The 27,427-nt window shown below is 31.0% G+C and overlaps 1 protein-coding gene across 2 annotated transcripts in view; it reads right to left on the minus strand.

Annotated features, from left to right (window-relative positions):
* Nucleotides 1-27,427, minus strand: part of LOC115876917 (acetylcholine receptor subunit alpha-like) — a 110,297-nt gene that overhangs the window by 18,898 nt on the left and 63,972 nt on the right. For both annotated transcript variants that reach the window (XM_030892965.1, XM_030892966.1), the window contains exons 4-10: nt 18,684-18,728; nt 15,918-16,027; nt 9,504-9,684; nt 5,555-5,670; nt 5,246-5,414; nt 4,875-5,011; nt 1,598-1,744 (exon numbers count right to left, since the gene is read on the minus strand). In XM_030892965.1, the coding sequence (XP_030748825.1) occupies nt 1,598-1,744; nt 4,875-5,011; nt 5,246-5,414; nt 5,555-5,670; nt 9,504-9,684; nt 15,918-16,027; nt 18,684-18,728 (905 nt within the window). The remainder of the gene's footprint in view (nt 1-1,597; nt 1,745-4,874; nt 5,012-5,245; nt 5,415-5,554; nt 5,671-9,503; nt 9,685-15,917; nt 16,028-18,683; nt 18,729-27,427) is intronic.

Below are 27,427 nucleotides of genomic sequence, written 5' to 3' on the forward strand. Positions count from 1 at the left end.
TATTTTTTATATGTATTTGTGCTCCCTTTCTCTGATAGATATGTTAAAGACACCCGGTAAAATAAAAGTAAGTAGTTATATTTATCATCTTATTAAGAAAAAAGTAGAAGTAGTAGTGTCAAAAATATTTCGAACCTCTCTTAACATAACAAATTAATACAATTATTTTTTTTTATTTTTTGGGTAGTTTTATAGCTGGTTTATAGTAACCAGAAACTTTATTAATATACCTATTTTACTTTTGTTTTAGGATTAAAACTGGACTTGAAAATGGTTCAGGATCATGATTCTCGTAAAGTCTTCTTTGCTTGGATATTCACTTTGTTATTGCAATTAGGCAGTTTTTTCGAAAATTAGATTTTTAATGCCCTTTAAAAATTATTGATCGTTTCCTGCAACAGTCAGTTCTTCTGCATTTAAAATTGGTAGGTGGGTGGAATAAACACTGTTATTTTTTGTTATTATATTATAAAAAGTTTATTTATTTTTATGTATAAATAAATATGTTTATAAAACAGTACAATTTTTGCTTTTTTTATAATTTTCCTTATAATAGTAGTACTCTTTCGTTCTGAAAGAAACTGCAGATTTTCACTTAAACTGATTTATTCCCTACACCACGTTCCCTTTACGTGGTATAGGGAATAAATCAGTTTAAGTGAAAATTTTCAGTTTCTGAATGAAAGAATACTACTATTATAACTATAAAAACTAATCTCTTTTATAAAGGTTTAAATACTTTTCTTTTTGTATACAAATGGGTTAGTAATATTATCGTTTTTAGCACCTGTTCGTTTTGTACATTTGTTGCTTTAAAAACAATCTAAAATGTCAATATTCCATGGGTATAATGATAAGAAGGTCTAAATGATAAGAAAATGCATTTTTTACGAAAACTTGAAGAGATCGGTAAAAAATGGTATAACACAATTTGATAGACAATTAAATTGTGTTTCTGATTCTTCTAAAATATACAGGGTGTTCCATTTAAATTAAACAAGTTATTGTCGTTTAAAGTTAGAAATTATTTAAAATAAATTTTTAGACACTCTGTATGAGGTAGTATTATTTTTATTATTGCAACACAATAACCGATCAATATATAAACTTCAGTAAATATTTAGTATTAAAAACTTTGATACCCTTGGAGAAATGAAGCCATAAGTTTTTTTCTGCAATTTCACAAAATTGAAAATATTTCAAAAACGGTAAGGTTAAAGTGTTATAAACCTTAATTAAACACAGCTTTATTTTAATCGTAAAAACTAAAAATGTAATAATATACAAAGTGTTCCATTTAAAAAAATAAAATTTTAATTTTTTTTATTTATTTGGGATACTCTGTATCTTGTAAATATATTTTTAAATTGTAGCTCTAATAGTCCTTCAACGAACCCAGAAATTACAATTTGTAAAAATCTAATCGTTTAGCTACAATAATCCGTGTCGTATGAGGTGAACAACCCTGTATATTAAATAACAAGGGGCCAATATTGGAACAGTTCAAAATTTGCATAGAATTTCTTATGTTGCCAAAGACGATTATGCACCACCTGGTATATTTATATTGCAGTATCTATATCAATCTATACTTTACCTTTTTCGATTTAACATATAATGAGGACGGCGCATGACCAAAAGTCGAGGAAGAACATGGATGAAGACTCTGCGCACCCATGGCGCCATGACGTGAGTTTGGGGTGACCGAAAATGTACATTGAGCACAACCACCGTGACACATATACTGAAATAATTTTAAATTTACTCAATTTTTTTTTTAAATAAATGGAAATTAATACTAATTCTAAACTCTTTTATTTGTATATCGGCTAAGAATTATAGTCCTAGAAAGTTTATACTAAAAAATCGTCTTCCTTGCTTTATTAACATACTCCATAAGGTGTTTCAAACTTTTACCAAAATATCAACATTTGGTTTTCCCTCGTATAATTGATAGATGGCGATTTTCATTTTTAATTTGAAAAGAAATATTAAAGTCAAATAATTTAGCTACAAATTGCTTCAAAAATCATCACAATCGGCGCACTAGAACACAATATATAAAGCTTCAGTCAGAACCTTGCAATCAGTGGAATAAATTAGTGGTTACAATTAGCGTAGAAGTTTGTTCCTTTAATTTCAATGTAAGTATTCAGAACGTCAAAATCAGTGGTAGACATTTTCAATTAGTAGATAAAATTATCAAGCTTAACTTTTCCAATAATTATTCTTCAAAATTTGCGAGAAATGTCATGTTGGCCTTTGATTATCTTCCGTCCAAAGAAAGTGTGGTTAGAAATCAAAAGCTGATTGTTTTATACATGTTTTATAAGCTAAATATTAGGTTTTCTCTATGGATACAACTGACTAACGCAAGCTGTTGTTAGGATATTCTGTTAATTTTAATTGTGTTTTTTAAACATTGTGAATGATCGTAAACTGTAAACTAAAAAGTATAAAGTGTAATTGAAACCGCTAAATTATTCTATTAATTTCGTGGTTCTGAATGGAGCTTAAATCTTTAAAATACATGAAAATTTTAAGGTGCCCATTTTTCAAGCCGGTGAGTATATTATATTTAGTGTGGCTACAGTTTATTAAAAGAATTCCTAATTTTATTCTCTACCACAAATTACCTATAACAATTGCGAAAGAAAGCGACTGCATCGGAAACCGCTCGACAAACCCGACACGCCTATTGAGTGGTGTAAATACACCAGTCGTTTAGTCCGGAAACCTATGCTGTGTCGTATTCGCTTGCTGGAATGACAGTGCGTGGTTATATGTTTCTTTTTAAAAACGCGTGTAGGATTTTTGTTGAACTTTTGAACTGTTATTTCTAAGTTTTGGTAATTTGTATATCTTATTTAAAATGGGATGCAAATGTGTTTATTTATAAGGAAAAAAGATATTTATAGTATAAAATTAATTTAACAAAATTTAATTAAAAAATGTGACAAAATAGTTACCTTTCTATTGGTTCTATCGGACTTTTTTCGACTATATAAATCTTTTATTTGTAAACTTTAATACATCAAATATTTTCAATCTAATAAATCATTTAATGATGTAAATAAGAGGAAATTTCTCACATGGGTGGTCAAATTTTATAGTTTTCATTATATCAAACAGCCTCTGAGAAATGTTTTCAACTCAAAATGCCTTTAATTATGTTTGACTACATCATTAAAATACATCAATGTGATATTTGTCTAAAATTTGCAAAAGAATCCGAATCTCTGGATAACTCGAAATTATTTACCCATTTAAAAGCCTTTGATCATGAAAGTGGAAAAATTTGTTCATTTTATTTACAGGCTGGAAAAATTATTTATATTAAATTTTGATGAGTTTTGCACTGAAGAAAACTTTCAGAGGCTGTTTGATATAATGAAAACTATAGAATTTGACCACCCATGTGAGTAATTTCCTCTTATTTACATCATTAAATTATTTATTAGATTGAAAATATTTTATGCATTAAAGTTTACAAAAAATAAAGATTTATTAGTCGAAAAAAGTCCGATAGAACCAATAGAAATGGAACCAACTATTTTGTCACATCTTTAATTAAATTTTGTTAAATAAATTAATTTTTTACACTATAAATTTTTTTTTCCTAATCTCCTACGAGCTGATATAATATGACGAGCAATCTATTAAATTACTGTGAGATTATACAGAAAAGTCCACAGACTTTGAGACATAGGAAAATCAAGTCCATTTAGCGTGTGTCCAAATTTTGACAAGTTTTCAAAAATGACAGTTTTGTTTAGACTGACGTTTAATTTCACCTGACTTCTCGGTGAACGATTTCTTTTTATGGGGTACATAAAATCTAAAATTTACGGCCATGAAGAAATTCAAAACTTGGAGCAGTTAAGGCAGAAAATATTTAATGCCTTTGACACTGTCACCCCTGATATGTTATCCAATGTGAGGAGGGGATTTTATGATCGTTTGGGTTATTGTTTAATGCAAGAGGGAGGCACTTTTGAACAATTTTTATAATTTTTTAAATTTCATTATCCTGTTTTTTTACTGTTTACCCATTACCTACCTTGACGAACATGGGAAAACGAAGGACCACAAATATTTTGATTGAGAAAATTGGTAACTTTTTAAATTGGTTCTTTTGGATTAAAAAACAAAAGTTGTTAATATAATACCAATTTAAAAGTGTTTTAGTAGTTTTAATACACACTATGATATAAAATTTATTATTATTATAATGTACATTATTAATACTATTGTTCATTCGAAATGGCATTAAGGCCCAATTGCAACAATGATTTAAATTTTTCTTAAAGATAAGTAGAGCTTAGAATGAGCTGAATTTGACTGATACAATTTTTGAATTTGAATTGTTTTTAATGATACTAACAATTTTAGTTCAATTTTTAATAAAATTTATTTAATATTAATAGAAATCCAAGAGATTTGAAACCTCTTTTAGCGATTTATAACATTCTCAAATGAATTACAGGTGCCCTTATTTTCTATGAAAATCACACAGGTTTTTTCATAGTCGCTGCAGTTGCTATAGCTATAAAAAACTAATTTTTAAGGTGTGAAAATTGCGACACACGCTAAATGGACTTGATTTTTCGTATGTCTCGAAGTCTGTGGACCTTTTTCTATGCCTCGATAACATATTGGTGCAGATTATTTTCACCCAAACAAATAATAACCCAAAATATATATTGATGCGGATTGTCTATGAACTCTTTCTGAAGGTCACAGAAACCTGAACGCGTAATTCGGTGTTCTTTCGCATCTGTTATAGGTAATTTGTGTCTCTACAACATCACAGTGTTCAATAGTACTAGTAATATAAAATTTATTTGAAATGAACTTTCAAAAACAAGTTTTACCTAAATGTATCTAAAATCATCGTAAAAAGGACAAATTTTCCCAGCAAAGGCACAACCAGAGACGTAGGTGGAATAATTTCTGCCAATAAGAGGAAGAACACAGTCAAAGACAGCAGAATGGATATTGACAAGCTAACCTGTGGAATAAAATAAAATCAGTTCGTTTTTATTTCCATGTCGCACATTGTCAGACTATAGCACAGTCTCAGACTATAGATTTTGAGCCCAACAGACTTGTTTAATTTTATAGAAAGATTTTTTATTGAAAAAAGTTTATATATTTTTTACAATTATTAATTGATAATAATAATTCGATTCATAATACAATTAGTTTAAAAACTTAGTGTATTTACGATAATTAATTTTCTTACCTTTTCTCCACTGTCAGAGGGTAAATAAAAAACGAGAACGGTAAGAAACGATATTCCCATGCAAGGAATAATTAGATTGACCGTATAAAATAGCGTTTTTCGTCTCATCGTTATATTGAAGGTGATATCAAGGTAGGGTTCATCACAGCATGTATAAAACTTTTCGTTTCTGCAACAGAGAAAAATATACTTTTTTACGCAAAAGCATGCAACAGCACTCATTAAAAATATTTTTATGGGTATACAAGTAATTGAAATATATTTTGACCCTAAATTTGTGGTTCTTAATGTAGATAAAAGCAGCATTACCTAACAGCAGGAACTTCGAGGATATCCCACTCGACGGAGGTATAAAATTCAGTTAAATCAATTCCTATTTCGACCGTTTTGGATCCTTTCAGTTCGTCGACGTGTCGTAAATCAACCTGAAAATTAATGGCTAGGAATAAAGCAGGAAAAAGGTGTTTTTTTATATTAAAGTGGGTGGTTCCTTTAGAATCTGTATCTATTATTGTCGTAAGTAAAAGAACACTAGTGCCAAACAATAGTGATTCAACCATATCTTCATTATTTTAGCAACAGCATACTTATTTATTTATTATAGTTATTTGTTTTTTTTTATTTGTTAATCAGTTAGAGTTAGTATACTAAATATCTTATCGTACAGTCAGAGCTGCAAGCTCATAAAAAACTTAAGTCTTTTTTTGATTTAAATTATTTTAATAACTTGTCATTTGATTTTAAGTCATTTCTAGCTGACTTAAAACTTAATTAAGTCTTTTTCAAAATGATTTGTGATTTAGATCTTTATTCCGAAATAGAAAAAAAAGTTTTCTGTTATTAAAAATACACCACACCGGCACGAAAAACGGACACAAAGTTCGAAACACCCTGTGGAGTAAGTTAACGAAGCAAAGAATGTAAAAATTATTTTATCATCTAGTAGGTGTATCTTTTCTCGATAGTTTGTTTTTTGATTTATCTCGATAGCTGTATTTTTTTTTTCGTATTTTTTACATTAAAACCATTGCCTTACCTACATTAAAACCATGCCTTTGCTTTTGATCCTAGTCAACAGACCTATAAAATAGTGTTTATGATTTATGTAATGTCACTGTCTTTGAAAAATCAAATTATTATTGTCTGTTGTATAGTTACTCTAGCAGATATGGTTTTAAGTCCAAAAATTGATCTCTACCATGATCAATTAAAGCAGCTATAGCCGATAGTTCAGTACTTAAAACTATCTCTACTAGAGTAGACATCAATCTAAAATAATACCATGACTTTTCAATGATAGTGACATTACAAAAACAGAAACACTATTTTATAAGTGTGTTGATGAGGACCCAAAATCAATGCTAAAATTGTTGCAGATCGTTACTGTCTTATTTAAAAGCGAATATCTTCAATAAAAATAAAAATATTGAGATGAATCATAAAACTAATGATTGAGAAAAAATGTACCTAGATGATAAAGTGATTTTTAAATTTCATGAGTTGCTAACGTATTCCACAGAGTATTTCAAATTTTCACCAAAATATCAACATTTTGGTTTTCCTCGTATAATTGACAAAAGGAAACTTTTAATTTAAAAAGAGACATTAAAAAGCCAAATCATTTAGCTAAAAATTGCTTAAATAATCATCAAAATCGGCCGACTAGAACAAAATATATTGAACATTAAAATACATCAAAATTTTAAGGTGCCTGTTTTTCTTACCGGTGAGTATAGAGAGCATTTGTCCGTTTACCCCGCGATACTAGCATTTGTTTACCCCGCGATACTCGCAACCAAAAACGTTTAATAAATTTTCATGAAAAAATAAAAAATGAAGAAAAGTGAAATGTTAAAATAATACCATTTGAAAAAATAAATTATTAATTAATTAACAATTTAATTTTATTATTGAACTTATTAGAAAAAATCTAAAGGGTTAAATAAAATTCATTGAATAAATTGGGCGCTTGAATAATATTCCTAACCATAAATTAATTATTTTTCTAAATACCCAAATTTAATTAGTTTCTGATTAAGTTTCTGTTAAACCAATTATAAAACTTATAATTTATAAATTATGTAACTAAATTTATACCTAATTTATACTATTCCAGTGAATAGGATTTATACAGATTTTTATTTTTTATACAGAGTGTCCCAGTTATACAATGAGATCTATCAACTAAAAATATTTTCCATATGGTGGTACTTCCGGAAATACCAGAATTGACAGCAACTTTCTTAATTTAAATTCTCTGTAAATTTTTATGAATTTTGATACAAACACTGTGTAACTAACATTAACCGAAAAAAAAATATTTAAAATTTTTAGAAGAAAAAAACTGCCTGTCAAAAAAAATTTGTATAGCCTAAACATCAGATTACCACAGCCACTGGATAATGAAGAGAAGATATGTGGCTATCTATTTTGAAAAATTAAAATCTTTGAATGTCATATAATATTAGTCGTAGCTGTCATGGAATTGAGAGATTAAAAAATGATCATAAATATTTTTTTTAATAGAAACCCACTTTTTTTAATTCAATAATAAAAATGTTTTTCAATTCGTTATTTTTTTATTATACATGTTCTGATATCTAAAATAAATCGTTTTAAATTTGGATAGTAAAGCACAATGACAGCATTTTATTTTGTCCCACTTTTAGCAAACTTTAACTCTTTTTCAGCTAAACCTTCATTAACAAAAACAAATAACAAAGTTTTTAGTTAAGTTTTATTAATACACATTGCCAAAAGTGACATACTTTGTCAAACATATCACTTATTGATATAAACTACCGTATGATCGAGAAAGAAACAATTGAACCATTTTACTACTATAGAAAATAGAAAATAAAATTATTATTGCAAAATGTGAAAATGTTATGATGTATTTTGTGTGAGAAAAAATGTTAAAATTAAATAATATCATTCGTACTTAACTGCTCATATTTGTTGAAATTCAAACTGTAAAAATTGTAATAAATTTTTATCTATACCGTTTCACAATATTTCTGGTTAGGATAACCATTTTTTGATTGTATAGTAGTGTAGTAGATATGATCGAAAAAAAAACAGTCAATGATAATTTTGGATTTCTAGATAAATGTCTAGATGTCATTTATTACAAATTGACATAAAACTTTTCAAAAACGTTTTCAAACACACATATAGATAAAATCATTAGATATGTTCCTGAGCATCTGAAATAGAATTATAAGGATATCGTTAGGGTGTCCATTTTTTATAACGATAAAACGTCAGTAATCGCGATAATTTATATAAATATACAGTTGACGCGCTAAAATTCAAAATAAATTCTTAGTTATAAATCGTTTGTAAATAGTTCTATAAGTCTTTTATCGTTATTATTTTTGTTAATTAGTGTTAAATAAATAGTGTTTAAATAAATTGTGACTTTCTATCCACACGGAACCGACGAAAAACGTAACAATATGTTTAAATAAGAAAAACTCGATAAGATTGTTTTTTTCCATTCAAAATTTTTAAATAACCCATCCATTTACTTTTAGTGCATAGCAATTTTCAGCAATCGTGTAACTTTTTTATTTATAAAGGTGAAAATCTTCATAAATAAAAAAGTTATACTATATGCGAAGAAAATATAGTAGGAATGATGAGAAAGTTTTTGAAAAAACTACAATCAATTATTTCTAATAGATTTCGAGATATTGACTTCTGAATTCAGAGTTCTAATAGCGCGACTACTGTCGAACACCAACTCAATTCAACTTATTTTTACCAAAAAATTTTCAAGCTATAGGGAAAATAACAACAACTCGTCAATAAATAAACAAATAAATTATCACGAGACGTAATTAAATCTTGAAGCTGAACGCATGATGAGAGGTACTGATTGGGTCGACCGGTCGATTGCGACAAATCTGCTTATCCCCTTCCATGTCTCTTAGCAATGTGCACAGTTTCTCGATTTATTTCATACGTTTGGCAACGTGTTTACACTGTTTACAGTTCTCTCTTTGTTCAGTACATTATAAATGCATTGCACTCTTCTTACATGCGGAAATCTCGACCCAAGACTAACCTTTGCCAGCCCTTAGTATATCAACTTAACACTATATTAAAAAAACATTATAATTTGTTATTAAGTGAATGTTCTTGCTTAAAAAATATAAGTTAAGGCCCTAAAAGTGGGACAACCATAAAATGCTATCTCTATATTTCCATAAAACAACTATCCTCAGACAGTGTGAAAATTTGAAAATAATCTTACTTGAAAGCCGTCGTACGTCCAAGAACCAAACTTCATAACGCAAGTTTGCTCGTCGAACGGAAAATATTCTACATCTATTTCGCAGGAGGACTTGTAAATGGCCGGCGGCCGCCATTCGACTCTTCCGGTGAAGTTCAGGGTGGCCTTGGTAGCCAGAGTTACTTCGAAATTGCCATCAGCACTAAAAGAAAATTAATTGCATAATAAATAACTTAATAAACAATAGAATAGACAATTTTTCAGTATTAAAACTAAAATAACATTGGACTTCCATTGTCTTTATTTTGCTTACTCAAAGTTTCGGTCAGAAGCAGGGTTGGCATGATTTAAATCGTGATTTAAATAAAAAAAAATCAAGTTTATTAAAACTTTATAATGAATCAAAAAATAACTGTAAAAGTTATAAAAATGTGTCCTAGAAAAATGTGTCCTAATTTAAATGCTGTACCGATTTTTGAAGTAATTTCGTGTGAATACATTAGACCTCTAAACCGCAGGGATTTATTTTAAAATTTATGTATAAGTGATAGATAAAAATTCGCTGTTCGAATACATATCATTTGCAAAGTCTTATGCAAAAGTAGGGTCTTAGACTATATCTTCATTCCCGAAAATCTATAATCGTTGTCATAAAATATGTTGTTTTATTTTTTTTTTGAAACGGTTTTTTGAACGTATGTTGATCAAGAGAACTTCTGCCTTCTCCAATTTATTTTCTAGTTCTTTCCAAATTCCTACCGGCATTTTCATCTGCAGTAAGTACTTTACACTTTGACATTAGATAATACTAATTTCATTCTCGACTTAAGACTATTTCAGAACAATTATAGTGTATTGTTTTATTAGGAGTATAAATTATACTTTTTTTGAGGATGCTGTACGTTACAGAGAGGCACAAAAAGTACATTTTGATTCCGTATAGAACTTATAGTATATTTTTTTAAAACATTACAAATATTTTTTTTTATAAATTTCAAACGTTGGAAATAATATAAATAGTAATCGAGCAACAATTGGTACACTTGTTGAATATGACACTTAATATCAATTTAATAATATATTTTTGTACTTTTCTGCTTAAGCGTAATAGTACGAGAGCTAGCAACATCGGGAAAACAAGTATTTTAAGACGTCTGGCTCTTTGATATATATTTTACTATCCTCTCTAGAACAGCATGTGGCCCGTCTGGCTGCCGGTAAACGTTGCGTTCCCTACTGCGCATTGAAAGAAGATCCTATATTTTTATTAGTCCTTTAAATTCTAGTGTTGAATATAAATCGAACATGTCTCCATAGCGCAGTGCGTAGAGTTTCCGACCACGAACCGATGATTCAGAGTTCGAATCCGGGTCGGGGCAAAGACTTTTTTATTTTATTTTCGTTTATATTCTGATAGTAAAGTATTAAATATTTGTTTTTATTTAATTACCAGAATTATTTAATACTTTACTATCAGAATATAAACGAAAATAAAATAAAAACCCGGATTTGAACTCTGAATCATCGGTTCGTGGTCGGAAACTCTACGCACTGCGCTATGGAAACATGTTCGATTTATGTTCAATACTAGAATTTATAGGACTAAATTAATAAAAAATATAGGATCTTCCGATGCGCAGTAGTGAACGCAACGGGTATCGGCAGCCAGACGGACCGCATGCTGTTCTAGAGTGCATAGTAAAAGATATATCAAAGAGCCAGACGTCTTAAAATACTTTCTCGAAAACGTTGCTAGCTCTTAGACTATAACAGTACTTTACTTTTATGCCTAGGCGTTAAAATGACAAAAATTAATACTCTTTCGACGCTTCAAAAAAAACCTTTTTGTTTTGAACGACGTTTTTGCGGAATATATTCGTGACTGATGTGGAAAAATGACATCCACCGTAGAAATGATATAGTTTATCTAAAGTCAGTGGCAATAGATTGGGACTTACTTTCGGCACTGTCTTTGGAGGCTTTTTTGCATCATCGGGACAAGGAATTAAGAGTCTCAGTTCTTCCAATTGACTTAAAAATACTATAATGTTATCGGTATCGGACAGACTTGTAAATATTTAATCATTCAGGATAGGACTTTAATTGGAGATAAGTGCTAGTTATTTGGAAATCCGATTTAAATATTGTTTTGTATTAAAATCAAAAAAAAATCTGATTTAGAACAAAAAAATCTTATTTAAATAAAAAAAACTGTTTTTTTTTAAATCGTGATTTTTTTCAACCCTGGTCATAAGTATCACTAACCGTTATCAAGTGTGAACTAATATAAATCCTAAAACTACTGAGCTTATATACTAGAGCCGAGCATTCACTCGTGAAGAAGTTGGGCGCGGTCAAGTATGAGGTTGTCCACTGAGAATACCTGCATTGGAGCGTTTTATGAGTGGTTGCCATATTGTTGAAATTTCCATATTTGGATTGCTAAAGATTTTATCATTGCTAAATATGAATACTCCATGATATGATCTACAACGCTCAACTCCATTGTTCCACCTTTCTGTATACTAGCTTAGACTAACAACCGAAACAATTCAAACATTTAATATTTTAGCACAGGAGGTAAAAACATTGAAATTTATAAAATTCAAAAAGAAGATCAAATGATTAATATTAAATAATACTATACACTGAATAGAGGAACCGACAACAATAATAATTGAGAAAATAATATCTTTGATACTATCTAGCCAGAATCTGGTATCAACAGGTAACTCTGATGCTGCGACAGATGAAGAAGGAGGACACCCACAACTTTTATAATATGTATATGCTGTACATAATTTGTGTTGTGTATATTACGGGTAATACGCAAAATTAGTTAATTCGCGAATGGGCTCTTTCACTATATTTTAGAATTAGCATAATTGAATAAAGCAATTAATTCTAGAATTTTCAGCTATCTCACTTTCGAAAAATTTAAATAAAAACAAAAAAGCCCAGGGCCCGAATTCTGTAACGTAGAAAACGCTAAACGCTTTTAGACGCTCAGCGTATATGACGTTAATTTTTGCTGAGCGCGCACTTAACTAACGATTTGGGTATTCTCATCTGACGCGCTTAGCGTCTTTACTGATTGCGCTAAGCGCTTTGAAAACGGTTGCCTTAAAGGATCGTTTTGCTTGTCGAACTGTCAGTGAAAATCGAAAAAATTGTGATTTCGTGCGTTATCTTGCTCTTTAGTGAAAACTACTACTTGTTCTATAAATTCCTAAATAAGTAATCGACAAATTACAAGTGGTAGCTATAAATATTGTTCAAAACATCGAAAATGCTGAGAAGCGTCTTCAACATTTCCCTCGTATAATAAGAATAATGACATATCCATAGAAAAATATGTTGACATAACTCAACAATAGGTTATAAAATTCACGTAACATTGACATTTTTCATTGTTCTAGTCACATTTGACTATTAGATACCTGCGAAATTACGATGCTGTCAATATGTGCTCAACGCGTATCCAGAAAACGATTCGCACAGCATACCGAGAATACCAAAATCGACTGCTTGACGTTCCGCTTATCGCATACTTTAGCTCACCGCTTTGAAAGCGTAACGTTTTTATGTCAAAGTTACAGAATTCGGGCCCAGAATAAAAATCCGCACTTTATTTTTAATACGTCACACCTGGCATGTTGAAAAGCGGCAACACGGCTGCGGCCGGGCCAACATGCTGACCCACCCCCACCTCCACACAAGGCCATTCAACCTTTTCCAATATGGCGGAGATAGAAGTGCTTTATTTGGCGCGTATTTTAAATCCTGTTTTTTTCACAAATAGACATTTTTCATTTGTCGGGTAATATTTCACTAATTTTTTAATATACAGGGAGTCTAAAGTTCTCCACATAAGTATGGAATTTTTTGCATTATTACTTTTATGAAAATATCAGTTAGTTACTTTTTATAAAAAGGTCTGCTTTCTCAGAAAATAGGTAGTGTTAAAATATTAAAGCTTGAGGTAGCATATATAGGGTGTTCAAAATCGTCGGAAAAAGAAATAACCAGAAATATATGACAGAAAATTGCAATATAAACTAAATATTCAATTGCAAACACTTACCTAGCATAGTTTAGAATTTACTGAACTTTTGATAAATATATACTATTATGGACAGTATAGGAAGTTACTGTGTCTTAGTAAAAGCCTTGGTAAATGCTCTTGGAATTATAAACTACACTGGCTTGGGTCAAAAAATATGCAATATTTTTTCTATGTTTTGCAGCATTACACAAATGGGAATAAATTTAAACTATAATAGGTGAGGATAAATAAAAAATATAATATGTGTTTCAAGATTTTATATAGAAAAAAAACTAAATACCCTTTTGGGGGTTCGTGTAAAACTTACGCCTAGCTTAGTTTTCTTTACTCGTTATCTTTACATGTGAGGTAAGTGTAAGCAGTAGCCATAACTACATCCTCACTAGGGTAACAGAGGCTTTGGCCTTTTGGAGGCATATTTAATGCACTTCTTACCCGAGAACTACTAGTAGCAGTGAAATTATCTCTTTTAATAGCTATCAACCATTTTTTACGAAGCTCGTCATTTTTGGAGAATATAAAAGCAGAAACCTTGGGACCCCCTCTATAATTCCCGTGACAATTTGGAACAGAGCATGTAAAAGGCATGCTACCAATAAAATGTTAATACCTACCCTTTAATACCTATCTTTTGATTATTGTAAGTAACCATTATAAAGTACTATGCAGACTGGCGGCGAAGGCTTTTTACTCATTTAGGTGTAATATCTTGATAAATACTTCTAGTTCTTACCTTAAAATAATTAATAATAGAGGAGTACGACAAGCACAAAGGTTCCCTATGTGGAATGTCTGGTTTGGATTTTTATTACACTGTTATTTTATCACAATTTTCTGATCACACCATGCACTGAACACTAAGAACTAAACAAATGTGTTGCAGAAGCACAACAAACTAGAGATAATTAATTATTTCTGGTATGCAATCGGAACGAGAAACCACTACCGGCTTTTCAGGTTAAAGATAAACAATTTTAATAATGCGCTGCCTTCGCCGCCATATTTGCCTTGCCCATATCATTTTGATTGGCCTTGAGTTGAGGTGGTGCTGGTCAAATCAAATCGCAATGTTGTTGGCTGGCGCACAAGCACGGTTCTGCAATGCGATTGGGCGTATTTTTCATACGTCATCACTTGGCACTTTAAAATTATTTCAAATTAAAGCAATTTTGAGGGCCTATAAAAAAATTATTCAATGTCATGGAACTATTTTTTTTTGGATAAATATACTGAAAATAGTCTTCTATTTCAGATTTTGTCCTTGAATTGGGTAATTTATTTTTTGTGAAAATTCATTCAACATGATGGTAATGATGAAGTAATTGATAATGTTGCGAACAAAAAAGTACGTAGGAAACCTTTATAGGTATATAAAGGCTCCGATACGCACTTCCATTCTGGGGTGCGTGTTGTGCGACTCAATTTGAGCGTATCTTCAAATTACAAAAGAGAGCTGTGCGATATTCACTGAGGCTAACCAGTCGTGCTCACTGCCGGGACTTGTTTAAAAGATGCAAACCTTATTGTTTTGTTGCTCGTTTGTTGTCATTTTATATAAATATTTTAATATTTATTTTATGTTCTGTGTTGATCTGTTCTGTCGGTCTATTCTGTTGTTGGTCCTGTATTCAAATATTTTTTTTATATCCGTAATTTTTTTAATTAAAAAAAATGTTAAAAGGCGGCAAATTTTTTTTTGGCCTGGGGCGGCAACTTCGTAAAGTCCGGCCCTGCACATTGTATAATTCTTTAAGCATTAACCGATTGTGTTGGTTAATTCGCGTTTTAACCGGATAATTCGCGAATTAACTAATTTCGCGTATTACCAGTAACATATATATTTTACATGAGGGAAAAAAATTATCAATTAAAAAGATCACAATACCTAAAGCAATCACGGTATTAAGTCTACTTGTTAGTTACGTTTTCAAATCAAATTTAATGTTACAGTTGTTTTTAAGTTTAAGTATATACAGGGTGTCCCAGAAATAAGTGTAAGTATTTTAAATGGTAGTATATTTCGGCCTCAGAAACACGCCTATGAGGTTTTTTTGCGAAATTTTTTTTTGGAAAATTTGGAATTTTTTTTAGTTTTAAGTTAAAAAAAACTTCTTGATAATATGGCAATATAGGTAGTAGGTTAAATTTACATGAAAGAAAATCCAGAAAAGATCCAGTGGTTCTCGAAATTTAAGCAAAAAATCATTTTTTGTTTAAATTTTCAAAGTAAAGTAACTCGGTTATTTTGGACTTACTTGACAAACGGTAAAGAGAAAAAATGTTTCTTTTAACCAGATCTACCACCCCTTAAAAAACTTGTACTTATTTCTGGGAGACCCTGTATATATGTTTGAAAAAAAGTTACTTACTTATTGTATAAAACTATATCAGGTCTCCATATATGGTCCGATGGTACGTGGAGCATATCAACACCACCATACTCTTTTGGATTCCAAGTCAATTTATAATCGTACCATGACTACAAATAACAGAAATAATTAAAATAGTTTATTATATTTCATCCTAATTCTAAATTTATATTATCGTTAACATCAAAGAATATTATATTACAAATTTCAGGAATTTATTTTTACATGAATTAATGTAATAATTTATCAGAAATTATTTCCAATAAAGATTTTTTCAAGAAAGACCACATATACGAATTAAGGTCTTCTGAGACCCGTTTATATGAAGTCCAGCCTTTTAGTTTATATAAATTGTTAAGGTGATTAGTCGAACCACCTTAAATTATAAACTAAAAAATAAACAAGTCATATCAAATGATTTTTAACAAAAAGACAATGAAAAAGAAATAATAAAATATGAAACATAATGTACCAAATAATAAATAAAAGAAATTCTGTCCCTGGCAATCAAAATAATTTGAAAATAATTAACAAACTTTTAAAATTCAACTGCCATTTTAAAAGATAACCGCAAAAGTTTTAATTGTATTTCAGAAACAGGAATTAAACAGATTTAGCTATCTCTGGCAGAGTTTATGTCACAAATATAGTTAGTTAATTGTAATGTTTATTACATTCTATTTCCGGATTTTCACTTTGTTTTATATTTTAGGATAAATTTAGTAAAATAATATTCAGTTTATGTAGAAAAGTCTATGAATAAATGTAAAGTGTGTTAGAATAAAATATTTTAGTAAAATTTAGAAACATAAAATTTCTGGAGGACCTCCATTAAATTGTAGATTTTTTTTAAAAGAATATTTTACACATAGTATGCAGTATTAAAGGATTTTCAATGTCCGTAAAAGACTGAGAAGTTCAGTGATGATCACTGTTTTAGAGCTCGAACTCACTGACGACCAGGTCGCAACGACTGGCCGTATTGCGTATTGCGTTTATAGCTGCGGCCAGATGAACGACCAGTTTCAATAGAGTTGTCACATCTAACGATTTTTTACGTTTTACCAATTAGAAAATATTGTTTCAGAAAGAATTAAGTTTCAGAAATGTTAAAATATCCGAGTTAACTAAAAAGCGAAGTTGCTATTCATGAGCTTATTAAATGTTCTAATATTAAATAATGCATTTAAAATATTCTTGGATTTTTCGTTAATAAATACTGGTGTAGTAAATGGAGTAAGTAAAATCTCCAACCCCGACTATACGATAACGTCGTTATTTCCATGTTTTTCAAATCCGCGATGCCTCCTGCTATGACATCAGTCGTTTCATAACAGAATATTTTACATCCTACATCTATGTAATTTAATATGTGTAGAGTGAGGCATGTAACTCGTGAGATTTTCAGCATTATATCAATAAAGGACAAAAACAATAATGTTCCTAAAGGTGCATCCAGACTTCGGCATTTTAGCCCGAACGAACGGAGCGCACACGAACAAGCACAACAAATAGGCCAAACAAAAAGCATTCTGTACGCGCGACCGACAAAAAGGGAGATATTCTGTTTCTTTTTTCTACTGATATGGACTTCTACTGATGGTTCTTATCGACTTTAGAAGTAAACATATTAGGGCCATCGTAAAAAAAGGTCGTCAGACACTGGCTCTAAATATAAGCTAGTAGAAAGTTTAGCTTCCAGTTATTCAATGTTTACAATATAAATTCCTCTTTTTTATTGTTACTGAGAATCTACAACAGTAAATACTTCTATTTTTATGAATGTTTAAGTTAATTTTACTCTTTTTTTTTAAATAATGTACTTAGTAGAAATATAGTCTAATGGACCTTGTTTGAAAAACGTTAAATTAAATATAATATTTAAAATACAGTTGTTCTCCTTGTACATGACTACAATACAACTAAAAAAATTAATTTAATAAAAAAAAACAAGTGGTTGTAGTAAAACTTTAAATGTGATTTTTTTATCTTTTAACATCGAAACTCGAAGGTATAATAACAGGTATCATACCAACCATAAATAGAATATGTCATATAAAAATGATGTCATATAAAATTCACTATACTTAAGTTTCCCTTTAATCCAGTCTGTATACTATTTCTTTGGATTTTCTGCACGTGTGTAAAAACTACACTAAAACACTATATCTTATAAAAAATGAAATATTGTGCGTTGAATTTGAGGGCTTTCATCTGAAAAATTATTAATTTGGAAGAAAACCGGCAACAAGGGGCAGAAAGTAATAGTATTTTAGTGCAGTCTACTGGTCACAACGACCAACGGACGGCCAGGACGTTAGTGTGCGCGGTATCATTTGATTTAATGGTTTTAGAGGTAGCAGCGGCCTGGCCGGTGCGATCTGGTCGTCAGTGTGTTCGAGCTCTTAAACATAAAGCTATGCACTAACAGGCAATTTTTAGTCGGCCGACTATTTATTTACAGATTTGTAATCAATGTATTCGTATGGAACCCCGCTCATATGCAATCAAATAGTGGATCGATCGGCTCCATAAGAATATATTGTTTTTCTTTTTGCAACTAAATAGTTGGCCGACTGAAAATTGCCTGTAATATATAAGGTTAATTTCATATAATATATAAAAATAATATTATTAAATAAAGAAAATAATAACAAACAAATATTAACCATATATTTTGACAGGCTGACAGGCAATTTTCAGTCGGCCGACTATTTAGTTGCAAAAATGAAAACAATTCATTCATTTCTGTAGTCTTATACATACCTGTTCAACCCATACATTTGTCGTCATAATTTGATTTTTGAGGTTCTGAAAAAAATATAAATCTTTAAGTCATCCTAAACTTCCCAATTAGAAAAAATAGGTATAGTAAACGCCGCGAATGTTTGGGAGTGATTCATCGGTCGCTACCATATGAACTAATCTGTTCAAGGTCACATAAAACTTAATTACAGTGCCGTGGTGTTTCAAGTCATATAATAATCAATATATAATCTGTTGTTATTTGTTGTTTTAACTGTATTTGATTATAAATATAAACTGGAATGCCCCATTGGTCGCACTGCAAGCACACCAATGGACTGACGCACAAAAACGAATCAATCAAAGAAATGCTATATAGTATCGTCTGTGTCATTCACGCTAACATTTTAGAATAAGTAGGGGGAGCGCAGGCAGATGATTAGACCGGGCCTTTAAAAACCTACGTCTGCGGTAAAAATTAACGTTTTTAATGTAAAAATGATAGCGCGCGTGTCGATTCTAACTTCATCAAGCGATGAATCACTCCCAAACATTCGTGGCGTTTACTATATATTGAATTTACTATTTCATAATTTAGAGATTTTTTAAGTGTGTAGAAAATGTAATATTATAAATGGTCATAGTTCAAAAACCACTCAGTATACTCTATGGTATTAGAGTATTTTTGTACTTTCCATTGAGGTGGCAACTCGCTAATCGCTCTGTTTAGATAAATACATTTTATTATTTAAATAAATAAAGCGATTGTACTGACTGGGGATCGAACCCAGTACCGCTCGCACAGAAATTCGATACACTACAGCTGGAGCCACGGCCGGCCACTTTTTTTAGATTACATCCTTCAAATTTCATGCACAGTATCGCTGTGTTAAATTGATGTTTTCTTTTTTTTGGCACACCCTGTATATTATTTCAATTTCCGAATCCCGCTATAAACAATACAAAATATGAAATATAATAACTTTTTGCTACTACGTTAGCTCCATCTAGCACCCCGTATTAAGCTTGAACATTGTGTCTTTTATTTCATGATTATTTTTCTTTGCCTAATACTACAACAATAGCTTAATAAAAGATTCATCTGTGTCAATGAAGGAACCCTTTTAAGCAACAATATAGAAGTACATTCAGCTTTATAGTAATTACGGCACATCCATTACTGCAATGACAATACTGCCTCCATACCATTCATTGTATTATATTATCCTCTTCTGTGTTATTATTCGAATGCAGTGAGTCAAAATCTTTAACATCTTTTACCCCCGGAATTGATACAGAAAATGTCAAATCTTTGCCTATTTCTAGAAACCAAATAAATAATCGCAGAATTAAATTTTAATTGGCATACTGTTTAAATTGGACTTAAATATATTATAAGCCCAATTAAATACAAAATAATTAGGTAATAATAGTACTGAAATAGATAATTTTATGTATCTTTTTTAAAGACACTTTAGAAGCATTTAATAAAAAACGAATTAAGTTTATTAAATATGGAAAAATACAGATATAAAGAAATTATGCCAAAAAAATGCTTTTGAGCGAATTATGTATTTTCAAGCTCTCCTGTATAACTAGCTCCAATGTAGATATTGGATAAACTATTCAATATTTTTGCAGTTCGATGGGGTTCAGAGATTTTTACCAGTAATAATTTGTTTTGTTTTTGAAGAACTACACAGTCTTATTTTCAAATACTGTATAAATATAATAAATATTCTTTCTTGGTGGCCGGCCGTAGCGCAAGCAGTAATGAGTGCGAGAGGTACTACCTCAATAACAAATCACCTTGAATATATTTGCCTTGTACAGCCTCTCAAATAGTGCCGTTCGTATTCGGTGATAAACTGTAGATCCCGTGTACTTGTGAAACACCGATGACGCACACGTATGGCACTGTAAATCCGCGTGGCTTAGAACGAACGAATTCGGGAAATGTGTACGTAGCAACGAACGCATACGTTTGCGTGCGGTTTCGTTCGCTGACTTGGCGGTACTTCAAGGGGAATACTACCGCACGCAAACAGATGTATGATGCGTTCACTAAGTGTGTACGTAACAGCGAACAGCGATAAGAGTACTTCAAACAAAATCACCGCATGTGTGCGGATTTGGTCGAACGTATGCGTTCGCTAAGTGTGTACGCGGCTTGAAAAGCAGTTAATATTCTTAAACATGCGGTTTGTTAGCTATTAAATATTTATGTGATACTCGGTTTATTATTTAAAATTCCATTAACTAACAGCGTTGTAATAACTGAACAGCTTAGAATTTTATAAAAAAATGGCTTTGCCATAACAAAAAAACATTTTCAATGAGCACAATGGACCCTTTCATATTCGCATGTAATAAATTTTAGAGAGGGTCACGCTTTTTAAAACAAGTATAATGTAATATACATGTTTTAAAAATTAAGTTAATGGTTTTGTGTTGTTAACATTTTGATAATAAGTTAATGGTTTTGTGTTGTTAACAATTTAATTAGACTTATATTACTTAGACCTTCCTGTTTTATTTCAGAGTGTAAAACTCTCCTCAAAAAGATGTCTGGTAGAAACCTTTCCTATACTGAGTTAAAGCCGTAATTTTAAATTCTACTGGCGTAAAGCTAGACTCGAGAATTGGCATTTTAAAGGCCGGTTTTAACTCGTGAGACATAAACCATGAAAAGCCATTCACCTAAAACGTTATCCGTAAAAGTAAGAAATCGGAGAGCAGTAGTTGACCGTTGCGCAATAAAATGGAAATATAAATATTCTGAATACCTACCCAGTTTAACAATGAAGTCCGACTATTTAAACTATTTTTACGATAGTTCTTTAAATTCTCAAAAACTGAAATATTCTAGAAACCTTACTGAAAATATATTAAGAGGCTATTACGCCGTACTGTCGCCTACTTTACGCTATGTCGCCGTACTGTCGACCCGACTACTTTCGGGTTGCTCTCAGGGGTCGGGTAAAGCGGGTGTGTGGCCGAGGGAAATATATATTATATTTCAGAAATCTGCCTAAGGCTTAGCCCAATCCTGTCATGTTAAGCCACATTCAAGATTTCAAACACACGTGCTTTGATTAAAGCTTGATTAAAATTTGCAGAGCTTCAGCGTTTGCCATAAAATAGCGAGCAATTTGTTATAAAACCATATAAATTATATATGATTGTAATCACAAAACTTCAGTCTATTCCCGTATTGTAACGGAATTTTAAATTATGTCTTTATTTTCGAGAAAAGTTTAGTACAAACATAAGGAATATTTTGTTGATGTTTGACCATCAAAATCTTAAAAATAAAGAAGTTGTCTAAAAATGTGCGACAATACGGATATAGCATAATCCTTTATCTTTAATTTCCTTCTTCATTTGTGGTAAAAATAACTAGCCAGTTTTACATGAAATGTTAAGTGCCGAACGCTTATTTTGCTACTTTTTCGGACTAGTGAAATGGACTCTGAAAGAAATAAACTTAGACCTAGTAATAACTTAAATAAAGGATTTCGGATATGTGATCTATTTAGTACTGATTAATGCTTTTAGTATATTTAGTGTATTTTTGCACCTACAACTACAATTGTAAACAAATTTCCTTAGTAAAGTTTTTAGAACATAAATTCGTTAGATAAAGTAATTTCTAGTTTTTTAACGCAGCGCTGTTTACAAAACATTACTACTACCACAGATTATAAACTTTGTTTTTTCTTTATGGTTTTTCCTGGTTCCAATTTTCGGAATCGGGCTCTAGTTAGGGTACTAGTTTAGGCACCTAGCACGCCCACTTATGGCCTGTAAAATTGTGCACAGGGCCTGACCGGCACAGTTATTAGAGAGTTATCTGAAAACCGAATAGCGTCATGCAGTATTTACGCGTACCTTATCATGGTTACGATATGCGCGAGTCAATTTTTAACGCAACACCCGCTAATAACATTACCGGCTGACGTAATTTGCGGATCAATTACACCAAGCGCTATTTCTAAATAACGTTTAAAAATTGCTTAAATGGGCATGTGCGAGTATTTGACAACCGGGGCCGGCCGGCGAGATCTTTTATTTTAGGTTATGTTTGAATTATTTTGAATTATTACTTTAGTTGTATTAGGTATATTTAAGTAGCTGGGATTAGTTTTAATTAAATAAATATGGCCCAAAATATGGATTCCACCTCTTCCAATATTAAAGAACCTATAAAGAGGCTTAGGTTTACAGCAGATGACGACTTAGCCCTTCTAAGAGAATTTGTTGCTTGTTGCCCTAAACCCACTGGCAGACGTTGAACAATAAAGCACTGGAAATAAGCACTTTAGCCCTTTAGTTTTAAAGTACCTAGTAAACAAAACAATTTCAAAGTTTTAAATTCAAAGTTAGGTTAAGTTTAAATAGCGGACGCGACGCGAACAGAATTCTTTCCGATCCGATAACTATAAATGAAGAGTGTTAATACCACCTCACGTAAAGGAAATAACACCTGGCCTTATTAACGTCCATGCACGCTATTTGGTTTAGCGCTATCTCTCTATTACGCTGTTTATTGTTATTTTAGGCGAGTTTATTTTTGCGCACAGGAAATTTTACTCGTTTGCACATCGTCATAAAAAACAATTTTCGTACCACGAATTAGGGGCAAGATTTTTCTCTGTATACTTATAGGATACCTAATCGTGCTACTACTACACTCACCAGCACGAAAAAGGGGCACCTTAAAATTTTGATGTATTTTAAAGTTTAATATATTTTGTTCTAGTGGGCTGATTTGGATGATTTCTTAAGCAATTTGTAGCCTTATTAATATTTGTTACTAAAATAAAAACCAAAGTTGCCATCTGTCAATTATACGAGGGGAAACAAAATGTAGATATTTTGGTGAAAGTTTGTGACACCCTGGGGAGTACGTGAACAAAACAAGGAATTTAAAAATCACTGTATCATCTAGGTGTATCTTTCCTCCATAGTTTGTTTTAATTCATCTCAATAGCCTCATTTTTTTGGAGATATTCGCTTTTGAAGAAGACACTAACAGTTTTTCTTATTTTTTACATTAAAACAATGTACTTGCTTTTGATCCTAGTAGGCCAGTAAGCGAGGGTTTTAGGGTCCGAATTCTGAACACCTGTACCGATTGACGTGAAATTTTAACAATGGAGTTAATTTAATTAATTATAAAGGGATGAATTCTAAGCAAAAAATGTTCTATAAAATTTTTTCAGAAAATTAATATTTTCTTAATTATTTAGGATTGAATATGTTGATTTTTCATTCAACATTTTTCTGCCATATTTTATAAATAACTCTAAAAAAAATAACTCTACTGCCTGGCGGTTTATCGCCAAACTCATATAAATTAAAAGTAAAGCTTTTGGAATATCTAAATGATTCACTTGCAGAGCCCATTATTAGTACCTAAATATAGCCAACTGGACATATATTACGCTTAGTTTTTATTTTTATAATTTTGGTCATAGATTTTGTTGTTGATTTTTTTCAGAAAAAATGAGGTGACCATCCTATTTTTATCATAACTCCGCGAGTTTTTGAGTTATGAACTTTTTTAAAAAAACATTTAAAAGGTCTTTTCAAGCACTTTAAAAACGGTTATATTCATTTTCTTCGAAAAATGTGTTCTTTCGCCGTAAAAGGTTTGCAATTTAGTTTTCGAAAAATAAAAAATCACCTTTACAGAATGATAACTCGGCTATTATTACACCTACGATAATCAGCAAAAACCTAATCGATTCGTTATTCTAAAAGATTGATTTTTGCTTTATATGAGTTTTGCGATAAAACGCAAGGTTTTCGAGTTATTTATAAAAAATTGCAGAAAAATATGCAGCTTTAACATGAAAAATCAACATTCTCAATCCTAAATAACTCAGAAAATATTAATTTTCTGAAAAAATGTTATAGAATATTTTTTGCTTAGAATTGATCCTTTTATTGATTTTTGCAATTAAAATGGGTGATTTATTTTTCACCCACGAGAAGGGGTGACACTCACCCCCAGGGTAAAAGCACACATCGCTACTATGTAACTTTTGTTTCTTACATATTTCTCTACTGTTAAAATTTCACATCAATTGGTGCGGGTGTCAAGAATACGGAGGTAATACCCTATTTTTATCCTCGCTTACTGACCTATAGTCAACAAACCTATAAAATAGTGATTATAATTTCTGTAGTAGTCTTTGAAAAATCATATTATATTATTGTCTGTTAGGCAGTTACTCAAGCAGATATGGTTTTAAGTCTCTGCCATGATCAATTAAACCAGACTTCAGAAGTTAAGACAATTTCTACTAGAGTAAACATCAAATCAAATCAAATTATTTATTGCATGTTAATAGATACAAGTATCCTTTCACAAAGTCATATTTTGTAAAATGCAAAATTATAAAATAAGCACAACAATTATCAAACAGTAATTTAAAGTACACAAAAAAACAATACACAATGTAAATGTTTTGACCTATAACCACGCTATAACCCTTCACTGCTTTCTAAAAAATCAGCAACACTAAAATAAGCCATATCAAGAAGATAGCTTTTAATTGTCGTTTTAAATTGATGTCTTGGTAAATTTCTGACATTTTGAGATAATTTGAAAAATGAACAGGCTTTATATTCATTCTGTTTCTGGTTGCATAATTGTGTTGTTCATCATGCGTAGTATATAGTTCTAGGTTATCCTTCACAAATAAAAGACACTGGAGGATATAGCAACATGGAAGTGTCAGTATTCAAATTCTTTTGTAGACGTTTTTTGTATCGGCTTGATAACTTAAATTTGACAAAATTCTCAATGCTTTTCTTTACAGTCCAAACAGTCTGTCAGCATGAGCTGAGTGACTCCAAACAAGTATTCCATAAGTAAGCACCGAGTGAATGAGAGCATGATAGGCAGCTACTAACACATCACTCTCCACACACTTAGCCAATCGCCGAAATGCATACATGCTTATGGAAACCTTCCCTGCCACATAGTCTACGTGACTTCCAAAACTCAGTTTTGTGTCAAATTTTATTCCCAGAAATCGGACACTGCAGAAATCTATTTTATATTTTGTTTTAAGAGAAAAAATAACTCTTTCTGTTTTAGTGTCATTTAGGCATAATCGGTTTGCCTGAAACCAGTCACCAACATTTAGCAAAATCGATTCAAAATCAGTTTGAATTTCTTCAGGGGATTTCCGAGCACATAAGATAGTAGTGTCATCGGCAAACAAAATCATATTATTCTGAAGTGTGGCCACGGGTAAATCATTAATGTAAATTAAAAACAATAAGGGTCCTAATACTGAGCCTTGCGGAACCCCATATTTTACAACACTCACATCAGAGAGCGTACCGTTGGCTAATGTTTGTTGAGATCGGTTTACAATATAATCAGCCAATAATTTCGAACTCAAGTTATTTACTCCATAATATGAAATTTTCTGTCAAAGTATGTTGTGATCAACACAATCAAAGGCCTTGGTAAGGTCACAGAAGACCGAACCAACATAGTTACCGCTCTCAAAACCCTCAATTATATTTTCCATCAAACGAATGCAAGCCATTGTTGCAGATTTTCCTTTACGAAACCCAAACTGATTCTCTATGAACAAGTTATTAGATTCAAAGTAATGTGTCAACTGGTGTTTCAATAAATATTCAAAAATTTTTGAAAGTGTGGGTATTAAAGCCTATAGGTCTATAATTATTCACACTTTCAGGATCATCTTTTTTAAATACTGGTACGATTTTGGAAATTTTTAAACAACTGGGGTACATTCCGTCTCTTATACATCTATTAAATAATTTAGTTAGAGGATATATTAATAAATTTATTACTTTTTTTACTAGTGGAATGGTCATGTTATAAATATCTTTACTATGCTTATTTTTTAACGAATTTACGGCGTTTCGAGTTTCTATGAAAGTTACCTCTCTAAAGGAAAAATTTAGATTTAAAGGTTTATTAGAAAATTATGTTATATAGTCAAGCGCTGTGCGATTTTCTACGCTCAGAGACTTTACAATATATTTTCGGTTATATTCACAAAAAAAATCGTTAAAATCATTTGCGCTAACATTCGTACTCACAGTATATTTTATAGGACTTCTGTATGAATTTATTATATCCCATGTAGCCTTCACCATATTGTCAGCGTCTTTAATATATTTCGAGTTTGCTTATTTTTTACAAAAAGTAATTTTTGCTTTGTATTTTTTCCTAAAAGACAGATCAGAGATTCAGTATTGATTTCCGGGAAATTATAATTGTTTTTTAATTCTGTTAGAAATTTTAAATGGTCACGCATACGTTTCAGCTCATCATTAAACCAAGAAATTCTACTACGTTGATTGGCCCTCTTTTTGACTAAAGGGAATGATATATTCAGATACTCAACGAGTTTAGAATAAAATACACCGAACTGCCACTCCACGCTCTCCGAGTTTTCCAAGCAACTCCAGTCCTCACCATCCAACAGGTGAAAAACCCGATTTTGACCTTCAACTGATAATGGCCTATGAAATTCTAATTTATGTCTTTAGTTTTGCATTTCCTCTAAAACAAAATTAACATTTATAACAGTAGCGCAGTGATCTGATAGTAAAGGGTCATATACACTTGTTTTGAAGGATAGGTCGTTTTTAAAATTGACAAAAATATTGTACAAGCAATTTTCCGCCCTTGCCGTTGTTTTTTCAAAAATTTCTTGTAAAGCCAAATGAACTAATTAAATCTAGAAACAATTTACATCTATAAA

This window comes from Sitophilus oryzae, unplaced genomic scaffold (assembly GCF_002938485.1).
Source record: "Sitophilus oryzae breed Bouriz unplaced genomic scaffold, Soryzae_2.0 scaffold_1440_pilon_pilon, whole genome shotgun sequence".
Classification (NCBI taxonomy): Eukaryota; Metazoa; Arthropoda; class Insecta; order Coleoptera; family Curculionidae; genus Sitophilus; species Sitophilus oryzae.